Source organism: Microcebus murinus, chromosome 7 (assembly GCF_040939455.1).
Source record: "Microcebus murinus isolate Inina chromosome 7, M.murinus_Inina_mat1.0, whole genome shotgun sequence".
In the NCBI taxonomy this organism is placed as follows: Eukaryota; Metazoa; Chordata; class Mammalia; order Primates; family Cheirogaleidae; genus Microcebus; species Microcebus murinus.
The window spans coordinates 67,025,237-67,037,612 of NC_134110.1; the positions used below are offsets into that span (position 1 = coordinate 67,025,237).

Sequence of the window (12,376 nt, forward strand, 5' to 3'; positions counted from 1 at the left end):
GCCAACTAATCAAGACATCTCAATGTATCTTCAAGATCTCATAAGAGGGTAGTTATTCTTTAAAAATGCTAACATAAGTTTAAAAAAATAGGTACAACCCCATTGCCCCACTAAATTCTCACTTAATCACAAGACACTAGACACTAAAAATGAACAAACAACAAAAAACATACAAGAATCCAAAATGCAGAAACCAGAGAAAAGGTAATTGGCCTTGCAAAATGACCCCTGTCCTAAGTTATTATTTTTTGTTTCCTCAGACTTTACCAGTCAACAACAGACTTTACCAGCCTAACAACAAGACTTAACTAGCCTCTCCACAGGACTCACCATCCATCACCAACAGCTGATTCTTGAATCAGACCACCTGAAGACCCTATGACTTCAAACCCATGCAACCTGACCTACATTCCACAACCCACTATAAAAGCCCTTGCCCTTGGTTGGTCAGGTAGACAGGATTGAGACTATTTCTCCCAACAGGTATCTTTTGCATTAAAATTTCTTTTTTGGTAATCCTTGTTGTCTTAATAATTGGTTCTTTGTGTAATGAGTGATGGGACCTAGGCTGGACCAGTAACAAACTCCTGCCCGAGATGCAAGGAATATGTTGGTCTGAGACCAGGGAAGCCTGGAGGGTCCCTGCCACGTCCACATATATGAGAAAAAGGAATCTTCCTTGCTGTCCTATCTTCAGGGCCCAGGTGCAATGGGGGTGACACTCCTCGTCAAACAAGGCCACTCTGACATGCCAGGTTGCAACTGGCTTTGGCCTGGGGCCACCCTCAGTATCCCTTACATTCCCTCTTTTTCTGAGGGGTCATGACCTTTGTTGCCACTGAATCAAAAGTTCAGCTGGGCTGGCAGGTGGCAACAATTATGGAAAAGCACCTGCTGTTCTCCCCAGCTAACGCCCACCCCTGCCACAGGCACTCCTGACCACCCGAAGTCCTGAAGAATGGCCTAGAACAGTGGTTTCAAAATGTGGTATTTGCACCAACAGTGGCAACATCCCTGAGGAATCTTTGGAAATGCAAATTATCAGCTGTCCCAGACCTACAGTATTCAAAACTCTGTAGGTGGAGCCCAGCCATCTGAACAAGCCCTCAGAGGATTCCTTGCTAGTCCTGGCATGTGAAAACCTGGGTGCTAGTCTTCTCCCTCTACTAGGGAGCAGTCACTAAGACCTGCTGATTTTCACATAACTTTTTTTTTTTTTTTTTTTTTTTTTTTTGAGACAGAGTCTCACTTTGTTGCCCAGGCTAGAGTGAGTGCCGTGGTATCAGCCTACCTCACAGCAACCTTGAACTCCTGGGCTCAAGCAATCTTCCCGCCTCAGCCTCCCGAGCAGATGGGACTACATGCATGCACCACCATGCCCGGCTAATTTTTTCTATATATATGTTAGTTGGCCAATTAATTTCTTTCTATTTATAGTAAGGACAGGGTCTTGCTCTTGCTCAGGCTTTCGAACTCCTAACCTTGAGCAATCAGCCTGCCTTGGCCTCCCAGAGTGCTAGGATTACAGGCTTGAGCCACATTGCCCAGCCTTCACACAACTCTATTCAATAAATACTTATTGTATGCATTCTATGAGACTGATAATGTACTAAACACTTGGGTACAAAAGAGAATAAAGCAAAGATCCTGTCCTGCTGTAGTTATGTTCTGAGAGGAATAGAAAGAAAATAAGTATATGTTAGAGAGTGGAAAGTGTGATAAAACACTAGGAAGCTGGGCAAGGAAGACAGTACCAGACAACAGAGTAACGAGCAGTCAGATAAGGCCTCCTTGACAAGGTGACATGTAATGCTTTGGATGAAGTGAGGGAGGAAACCAGGTGCAAAATCTGGAAGAGGATTGTCCCAGGCCACCTTAGCCAAATCTGTTATAGATTTTCTGAACTTCCCGGATGACATTAAAGTGGGCTGCAGACACTCTGAGGGCTGGTTTATTTCTTGGTCACCCTTACTCTTTCTGTGTCCCAGCCCAAAGAAAGGGGTAGTGTGGTTTGCTAGAGTGCCCAACCTTGGCCGGCCTCCAATTCCAACTCTTGTAACTCTGGTCCCTGGAAGCTGCCAAAAGCACAACTCAACCTTAAAAGTGCCTCTTTATGACCAGAAAAAGTCCCCAGGGTAAAAGTTCCTTAAGCACATTTTCCTTTTAAAATGCTGTCAAATTACTTTTAGATGACTGTACCTATTTACATTTCTATCATCAGCAAAAGAGTTCCCCCTTGTTTCATATCTTCATTAAACCCTTGATATTTTTTAACTCTTAATTTTTGTTAAACTGTTGTGTAAAACTCAATGAACTACCTTTAAACATTTTTTTTTTCCAGACTTTCCTTTGTAATTCAACATTTGTCAGGGTTAGCAGACTGTCATGGTCTACCACTTGGAAGGTGGTCAGTAAATACCCATTGAATAATGTCACGTCCTTGCTTAAAATCCTTTAATGCTTTTCTAATTCCAGAGGAGGCTCCCCCTTTTTGAGAGTCCAGTAATCACTCATTTATTTTTTTTTTTATTTTTTTTTATTTATTTTTTTTTTTGAGACAGAGTCTCGCTTTGTTGTCTAGGCTAGAGTGAGTGCCGTGGCGTCAGCCTAGCTCACAGCAACCTCAAACTCCTGGGCTCGAGTGATCCTTCTGCCTCAGCCTCCCGAGTAGCTGGGACTACAGGCATGCGCCACCATGCCCGGCTAATTTTTTTAATATATATATCAGTTGGCCAATTAATTTCTTTCTATTTATAGTAGAGACGGGGTCTCGCTCTTGCTCAGGCTGGTTTTGAACTCCTGACCTTGAGCAATCCGCCCGCCTCGGCCTCCCAAGAGCTAGGATTACAGGCGTGAGCCACAGCGCCCGGCCTCACTCATTTATTTTTATCTTCCCAGAATCTAACAGAGTTTGGAAAATATCTTGCAGGCAACACTAAATCAATGACTTTTTAAAGAATGAGCATTAGAATAACGTGCACCTCTACAACGCACGTATTTTTATTATTTGCCCACACTGAGTCACAACTTGTGTATTACTTGTACACGTAAATGGTGAGGTCTGTAGCCTCAGCATTTACATCAGCGTCTGACTGTAAGCAGCAAATTAGTTTTAAAAATATTTTTGGCCAGGCACAGTGGTTCACACCTGTAACCCTAGCACTTTGGGATGTCGAGGCAGGAGGATCGCTTGATGTCAGGAGTTCAAGACCAGTCTGAGCAAGACTGAGACTGCTGTCTCTACCAAAAATAGAAAAATTATTTGTAGGGGAAAAAAAAGAAAAAATAAGTAAAAATTAAAAAAATAAAAACAAACAAAAAAAAAAATAGAAAAATTAGCCAGGCGTGGTGGCACATGCCTGTAATCCTAGCTACTCGGGAGGTTGAGGGAGAATCGCTTGGGCCCAGGAACTTGAGGTTGCTGTGAGCTAGGCTGATGCCACGGCACTCTAGCCCAGGTGACAGAGCTGAGACTCCGTCTCGGTCTTGTCATGTTGCCAAGCTGGTCTCGAACTCCTAGGCACAAGTGATCCCCTCCCGCCTCAGTCATGCAGGTAGCTGGAATTAACACGGGCGCAACAGCGTTCCCAGCAATAAGTACTTCTCCTAACTGAGCCATAAACCGGAACTAAACTTGAAAGCCTCTCCAGGGAAACGCAAAGGCACATGCGCAATGATGCTGTAAGGTCGTCCAATCAGAGTCGGGCTGAGCCAGGCGCCGCAGTGGATAGGTAGTGCGCATGCGCGGCGCGAACGCCCGCGATTGGCCGCGCGGAGGCGGGAGCCTTGAGCTTCTGTGGCCTGCCGTGACTGGAGTTCTGTTCTTTCGTGGTTCTTCTCTGTGCCGGCGGTTTCTGTCACATTTTCGCCGGTGTGTCCATGGAAGGGAACGCTCGGGAGGACAGCTTGTAGGCTCGTGCGGGTCAGAGCGGGGAGTGGGCGCCGGAACAGGCCTCCGAGGGTGGGGGTAGGAAGGCGGTAGGAGCGACCGCGGCCGCCTGCGGTGAAGCAGTGAAGCGCGGGGGACTCCCTGGGTGCTGGCCGCGGGGTGGTCTGGAGCGGAGGCGGGCGGTGTGGGCGGTGGGGTGTGTTTGCATGGGGAGGCCCCCGGGAGGCGGCTCTGGGCAGTGGCTCCTGGGCGCCCCTTTTGTGGTCGGTGCGTGCAGGCTCCTGTGGCGTTTGGGTCTCTTTCCCCTTCCTGCACTGTGAAGCTACCGTGTTTCCCCGAAAATAAATATAAGACTCGTCTTATATTTATTTTTCCTCAAAAAGACACCCTATGGCTAATTTTCATGGGATGTGTTTTTTTTTTTAAAGTACGGTACAAAAATCAACATTTATTCAAACATAGTTAAATCGTTTTCTTCTGGAACATCAGCCTAACTCTCCAAACCCCGAATTCCATCCTGAATTTCTTGCGACTCTATTTCCTTTAGAACCATTGGCCTCAGTCGCTCATGTCAAGAAATAGAGCTCTCATGGGGCAGATGAGAAGGGCTGCTCGTCTTCTTTACCGCTCCACGAAATGCATGGGTTGTGCAGGTGTGCTGCCTAGCCACGGCCATCACTAGGTCTTATTTTTGGGGTAGGGCTTATATTGCGCAAATGCTTAGAAATCCTGTTAGGGCTTATTTTATGGTTAGGTCTTATTTTCGGGGAAACATGGTACTTTCCCAAGGGCAGGAGGTGAAGCCTTTGCTAGCGCCCTAGATGTGTAAGAGCTAGCGCCTCCTGTAGGGACTTTTACCTCTTTACTGGTGGGTGGTTTCCCCCACCCATAACCTTTTAATTAATTAATTATGGAAGAATTTCCAGGCTGGTACAGATGCTCCTTGATTTATGAGGGAGGTTACCTCTCCATCAACCCGTCGTAAGTTGAAAATATCCTGTCAAAATGCATTTAAAACACCTAACCTATCTAACATCATGGCTTAGTTTAGCCTACCTTAAACGTGCTCAGAACACTTATATTAGCCCACAGTTGGGCAAAATCATCAACACAAAGCCTATTTTATACTAAAGCGTTGAACATCTCGTGTAATTTATTGAGTATTGTAGTGAAAGTGAAAACCAGAAAGTACCGTTTCTACTGAATTCGTGTGGCTATCTGTACCATGGTTAAGTAGAAAAATGGTATGTCAAGACATCTTAAGTCAGGGGCTATCTGTGTATCGGGGTCACAAAATCAAAGGGGCGACTAAAGGCATGAAGTGAAGTAATTACTACCTAATGTAGTTAGAAGTCGAAAGGCAGAAATAGCAGAGGGTTCTTAGTAGAGTTTTGTTTAGATTGTGGCATCCTAGAGGTTTGATGATTGTACATACCACCTCCCCTTAAAAGCCCAACCAACCCAAAGATTCTGGTTATGATCCTGTCTGTTGAACTACATCCTTCTCTATCGCCCTCATAGAGCTTTTTATCATCTCTACTCTCATAAGACCTTATACATTAAATACCTGATCGGCTTTTTATCATCTCTACTCTCATAAGACCTTATACATTAAATACCTGATCGGTAATAATAATTATATAATGGTAATATTATAGATAACATTGAATGCTCCTTGTCAAGCTTTGTTCTAAGTGCTTTAAGTATTTCACTTAATCCTCCCAACAGTCCTGTGTGTAGGTGTGATTATGGTCCTCCCCACCCGACGTGCGCCACTGCCCCGCTTTATAGATGAGGGAACTGAGACACAGAGATTAAGTAAACTCTGCAAGATTCCTTGCTGGGAAGTGTCAGTGTAGATTTATATTAGGCATTTGCCTTCAGAGCTGTGTTTTTTTTTTTTTTTTTTTTTTTTTTTGAGACAGAGTCTCGCTTTGTTGCCCAGGCTAGAGTGAGTGCCGTGGCGTCAGCCTAGCTCACAGCAACCTCAAACTCCTGGGCACGAGTGATCCTCCTGCCTCAGCCTCCCGAGTAGCTGGGACTACAGGCATGCGCCACCATGCCCAGCTAATTTTTTATATATATATCAGTTGGCCAATTAATTTCTTTCTATTTATAGTAGAGACGGGGTCTCGCTCTTGCTCAGGCTGGTTTTGAACTCCTGACCTTGAACAATCCGCCCGCCTCGGCCTCCCAAGAGCTAGGATTACAGGCGTGAGCCACAGCGCCCGGCCTCAGAGCTGTGTTTTTAATTACTACGCTGTATTGTCAAGTACTTCAAACTGTCTGATGTGTTGCAGTCATCAGCCTGGTCTTGCCATTTTACTTAGACTGAAGCAGATAGGTGTTATACCCATCATGGAAGTTGTAGCATCACAGCATAGCTGTCAAAGGCTTTATTCCTAGGGCCTGGGAAAAGGGCCCAACAGCACTAATTTAAAAATCAATAAGGATGCTGAGGTTTAGGGGGAAATGTACTGATTTCTGCTGTATACTTTGAAATGAGTCAATAAATTAGGTGGCTTGATGAGTATCCAAGGACATAGGTAATAGTAGAGTTAGAATTCTAGCCAAGGCAGGCTGGCTGGCTCTGGAGTCTTGTTTTCTTAACTACTGCTCTGTGCTGCTTCAGAATGAATTGTCAAATTCACTTTTTTAAAAATTAGTTTGCAAAATAAATAGGATTGAAAACTTAGAAATTATGTATTAAATGATTTTAGGGTTTGGGGTGGTGATTCGTAAAATTTAGTGTTGAAAGAAATTTTAGCATTTAGTCTATTCTTTATTTTCCAAATGAGGATATTGGTATCCACAGAGTTTAAATAGCTTGCTCAAAGTTAATCATCCCTTAAGTAGCAGAATTGGAACTGTACTCTGGTTTCGTATGTTTCTACTGTTGTTATTTCTAGCTACTGTATTTTTCTAGTGTTCTTTTAAAAAGATGTCAGAATTTTCACAGCTTTACAGGGCAGTCTGGCTAATGTAGAGAATAGAACCTATTACATTTCATTATATAGACATTTTTATTAATGCTATTTAGAATTTATTAGTTTAAGAAGGCTTATCATTATCTTATTTTAATTGAGCAATAGTCAAGTAAAAGCCTTAAGTTTGCTGTATGTTTGTTCTTTTTGAGGCAGGGTCTTGTGCTGTTACCCAGGCTGGAGTGCAGTGGTGTCATCATAGCTCCCTGAAACCTCAAACTCTTGGGCTCAAGTGATCCTCCTGCCTCAGCCTCCTCAGTGCTGGGACTATAGGCTAATTTTCATATTTTTCATAGAGATGGGGTCTTGCTATTGTTGCAGAGTCTCACTCTTGCCCAGGCTAGAGTGCCATGGCGTCAGCCTAGCTCACAGCAACCTCAAACCCCTGGGCTCAAGCAATCCTTCTGCCTCAGCCTCCTGAATAGCTGGGACTACAAGCATGCGCCACGATGCCTGGCTAATTTTTTCTCTATATATTTTTAGTTGGTCAATTAATTTCTTTCTATTTATCGTAGAGATGGGGTTTTGCTCTTGCTCAGGCTGATTTTGAACTCCTGACCTCAAGCAATCTGCCTGCCTCGGCCTCCCAGAGTGCTAGGATTACAGGCGTGAGCCACCGCACCGGGCCAATTAGGTTTTTTATTTTTTATTTTTTTTTGAGACAGAGTCTCACTTTGTTGCCGAGGCTAGAGTGAGTGCTATGGTGTCAGCCTAGCTCACAGCAACCTCAAACTCCTGGGCTCAAATGATCCTCCTGCCTCAGCCTCCCAAGTAGCTGGGACTACAGGCATGCCCCACCGTGCCTGGCTAATTTTTTTTTTCTATATATATTAGTTGGCCAATTAATTTCTTTCTATTTATAGTAGAGACAAGGTCTCGCTCTTGCTCAGGCTGGTTTCGAATTCCTGACCTGGAGCAGTCCGCCCGCCTCGGCCTCCCAGAGTGTTAGGATTACAGGCGTGAGCCACCGTGCCCAGCTTAGGTTTTTTAAATTACCATCTTTCATCAAATCCAAAATGCCATCAGTTATAAAATGTACCATTATTTTATGTATCCAAGAAAAAAGGTGCAGCCAATTAAGCCGTGATACCAACTGTTAGACATTTCCCAATGTCAGCAATCTTAAAATCATGAAATACATAAATAATAAACCTTTACATAATTTGATGAATTAGTAGAAGTTACCCTTCGGTTTCTTATTTTTTTTTTTTTTTTTTTTGAGACAGAGTCTCACTTTGTTGTCCAGGCTAGAGTGAGTGCCGTGGTGTCAGCCTAGCTCACAGCAACCTCAAACTCCTGGGCTCAAGCGATCCTCCTGCCTCAGCCTCCCGAGTAGCTGGGACTACAGGCATGCGCCACCATGCCCGGCTAATTTTTTATATATATATCAGTTGGCCAATTAATTTCTTTCTATTTATAGTAGAGACGGGGTCTCGCTCTTGCTCAGGCTGGTTTTGAACTCCTGACCTTGAGCAATCCGCCCGCCTCGGCCTCCCAAGAGCTAGGATTACAGGCGTGAGCCACAGCGCCCGGCCTCGGTTTCTTATTCAAGGACAAAATAAATCTCTATTAGCAAAATCTTTGATCTCAGAGCAAACTATGAAACAGATGGTTTGTGACCACTTTAGAAGCAGTATTGACCAATACCAGAAATGAATACATGTTCTGTCCAAACAAGTCATGCCAAAACAACTTCATTAAATTCATTTCCTTTTCATAATGGATAAGCAGAATATTACATGTCTCTAAATATGTAATTGACAAACGTTTTTGTTTTGTTTTTGAGACAGAGTCTTGCTCTGTCACCCAAGCTAGAGTGCCGTGGCATCAGCCTAGCTCCAGCAACCTCAAACTCCTGGCTCATGCAATCCTCCTGCCTCAGCCTCCCGAGTAGCAGGGACTACAGGAGTGCACCACCACACCCAGCTAATTTTTTCTATTTTCAGTTGCCTGGCTAATTTCTTTCTATTTTTTAATAGAGACGTGGTCTCGTTCTTGCTGAGGCTGGTCTTGAACTCCTGACCTCAAGCAATGCTCCCATCTCAGCCATCCAGAGTGCTAGAATTACAGGCATGAGTTAACACGCCTGGCCACAAGTTTGAAATTTACATAAATTAACTAAAACAAGATGAGGTGAATGTTAAATTCTGTAGTTTAGACACAATTACTTAATGGTCAAATGAAATAAAACATTGGGAAATTCAGTTAAAAAAAAGTAAGGCTTTTTTAGGCTGGGCTGTGGCTCATGCCTGTAATCGTAGCACTTTGAAGGCTCCATCTAGGTGGAAAGATTGCTCGAAGCCAGGAGTTAAAGATGTTGAAATTTTTATTTAAATTGTTTTAAAGATGATATCATGAGGCCCGGCGTGGTGGCTCACGCCTGTAATCCTAGCACTCTGGGAGGCTGAGGCGGGCGGATTGCTCGAGGTCAGGAGTTCAAAACCAGCCTGAGCAAGAGCAAGACCCCGTCTCTACTATAAATGGAAAGAAATTAATTGGCCAACTAAAAATATATACAAAAAATTAGCCGGGCATGGTGGCGCATGCCTGTAGTCCCAGCTACTCGGGAGGCTGAGGCAGGAGGATTGCTTGAGCCCAGGAGTTTGAGGTTGCTGTGAGCTAGGCTGAGGCCACGGCAGTTACTCTAGCCTGGGCAACAAAGCGAGACTCTGTCTCAAAAACACACACACACATACACACACACACACACACACACACACACACACACACACACAAAGATGATATCATGATTAATCTATAATGTTATCCAAATTGACAAAACATGCTCAAATTTATACAATTCATATTTAAATCTAAATTCTTTTCAATCATTGATAAAAAATAAAATCTTACTAGCTGTTAAATTTTTCTAAGGCTTATTATAGGCTTACTCTCTTTATCTTTTAATTTTTTTTTTAATAATCTTAAATTCTTTTAATTTTTTTTCTGTTTTTTTTCGCTGTGACGGCATCCAGTTTGCAGTTCTTTTAATTTTTTAAAATTTAAAAAATTGTTTGAGCAGGGTGCGGTGGCTCACGCCTGTAATCCTAGCACTCTGGGAGGCCTGCTCAAGGTCAGGAGTTTGAAACCAGCCTGAGCAAGAGTGAGACCCGTCTCTACTATGAATAGAAAGAAATTAATTGGCCAACTAATATATATAGAAAAAATTAGCCAGGCATAGTGGCATATGCTTGTAGTCCCAGCTATTCAGGAGGCTGAGGCAGTAAGATTGCTTGAGCCCAGGAGTTTGAGGTTGCTGTGAGCTAGGCTGATACCACGGCATTCACTCTAGCCTGGGTAACAAAGTAAGACTCTGTCTTAAAGAAAAAAAAAAAAAGAAATTAATTGGCCAACTAAAAATATATATAGAAAAAATTAGCCGGGCATGATGGCACATGCCTGTAGTCTCAGCTACTTGGGAGGCTGCGGCAGAAGGATTGCTTGAGCCCAGGGGTTTGAGGTTGCTGTGAGCTAGGCTGACACCACGGCACTCTAGCCTGGGCAACAGAGTGAGACTCTGCCTGAAAAAAAAAATAATTTTTTTTTTTTGATACAGGGTCTTGCAGTCTTGCCTAGGCTGATCTTCAATGCGTAGCCTCAACGGATCCTCCCACCTCAGCCTCTCAAGTACCTGGGACTAGAGGTGTGTACCACCTCTCCCCTCTTATCTTTTAAATACATAGTGATTGTAATAACAAACTCTTTTTATATTTGGGGGTGATTCTAATCATACTCACGGATGATTCTCTTCTGGGTATTTTTCAGGTCACTGCTGCTGAATATGAGACGATCTGCAGCACCAAGTCAGTTGCAGGGTAACTCCTTCAAGAAACCAAAATTTATACCACCAGGAAGAAATGATCCATGTGTTAATGAAGAGATTACAAAACCGAATCCGGATATAAAATTATTTGAGGTAAAAAAAAAAAAAGGATTCATAGAGAAACATATTTTTTAAAAATGCCATTTAAAGAGTTGATAATACTGTTTATTGCCTATAAGAATTTTCAGTATCTCTGACAGTCAGTGTCTGACAGTGTCTTCCAAAGACCTTAAAAATAAAGATTACATGGCTATTTATTTATTTATTTATTTTTGAGACAGAGTCTCACTCTGTTGCCTGGGCTAGAGTGCCATGGCTTCAGCCTAGCTCACAGCAACCTCAAACTCCTGGGCTCAAGCAGTCCTCAGCCTCCCGAGTAGCTGGGACTACAGGCATGTGCCACCATGCCCGGCTAATTTTTTTTTTTTTTTTTTTTTTTTTTTTTTGAGACAGAGTCTCACTTTTGTTGCCCAGGCTAGAGTGAGTGCCGTGGCGTCAGCCTAGCTCACAGCAACCTCAAACTCCTGGGCTCAAGCGATCCTCCTGCCTCAGCCTCCCGAGTAGCTGGGACTACAGGCATGCACCACCATGCCCGGCTAATTTTTTGTATATATACTTTTAGTTGGTCAATTAATTTCTTTGTATTTTTAGTAGAGACGGGGTCTCGCTCAGGCTGGTTTCGAACTCCCTACCTCGAGCAATCTGCCCGCCTCGGCCTCCCAAAGTGCTAGGATTACAGGCGTGAGCCACCGCGCCCGGCCCGGCTAATTTTTCTATATATTTTTAGTTGGCTAATTAATTTCTTTGTATTTTTTAATAGAGACAGGGTCTCGCTCTTGCTCAGGCTGATTTCAAACTCCTGACCTTGAGCGATCCTCGTGCCTCGGCCTCCCAGAGTGCTAGGATTACAGGCGTGAGCCACTGCGTCCAGCCACTTTAAAATCTTAATCAGGTTCTTTTTTTGTCTGATTATTAACCATAAAATTTATTATAAATACTATAGTAATATGACAGCTTCATTATTGTGAATTCTTTTTTTTTTTTTTTTTTTTGAGACAGAGTCTCACTTTGTTGTCCAGGCTAGAGTGAGTGCCGTGGCGTCAGCCTAGCTCACAGTAACCTCAAACTCCTGGGCTTGAGTGATCCTTCTGCCTCAGCCTCCCGGGTAGCTGGGACTACAGGCATGTGCCACTATGCCCGGCTAATTTTTTATATATATATATCAGTTGGCCAATTAATTTCTTTCTGTTTATAGTAGAGACGGGGTCTCGCTCTTGCTCAGGCTGGTTTTGAACTCCTGACCTTGAGCAATCCGCCCGCCTCGGCCTCCCAAGAGCTAGGATTACAGGCGTGAGCCATAGCGCCCGGCCTGTGAATTCTTATTTTAAAAAATTTCCAACATATATTCTGGTAGGCAGAAACTAGCCCTCCCAAAATGTTCCCATCCTAATCCTTGGAATCTGTTAGTAAGTTACCTTATGTGGCAAATGGACTTTGCTGAAGTTTTTTTTTTTTTTTTTTTTTTGAGGTCTGCTGAAGTTATTAATGGTAAGGACCTTGAGATGGGGAGGTTATCCAGTTATCTGGGTAGGTCCAATATTATCACAAAGGTCCTTAGAAGTAGAAGAGAGAAACAGAAGAGGGTTAGAGAAAGAGGTACTATGAAACATTGGTGGCTTT

At 43.4% G+C, this 12,376-nt stretch overlaps 1 protein-coding gene across 2 annotated transcripts in view; it reads left to right on the top strand.

The window, feature by feature from the left end:
• The first annotated feature begins 3,765 nt into the window (after positions 1-3,765).
• The window catches only part of RAD54B (RAD54 homolog B), a 105,708-nt gene continuing 97,097 nt past the window's right edge, over positions 3,766-12,376 (top strand). For both annotated transcript variants that reach the window (XM_076005156.1, XM_076005157.1), the window contains exons 1-2: positions 3,766-3,871; positions 10,639-10,789. In XM_076005156.1, coding sequence (XP_075861271.1) covers positions 10,655-10,789 — 135 coding nt within the window. In that variant the 5' untranslated portion in view covers positions 3,766-3,871; positions 10,639-10,654. The remainder of the gene's footprint in view (positions 3,872-10,638; positions 10,790-12,376) is intronic.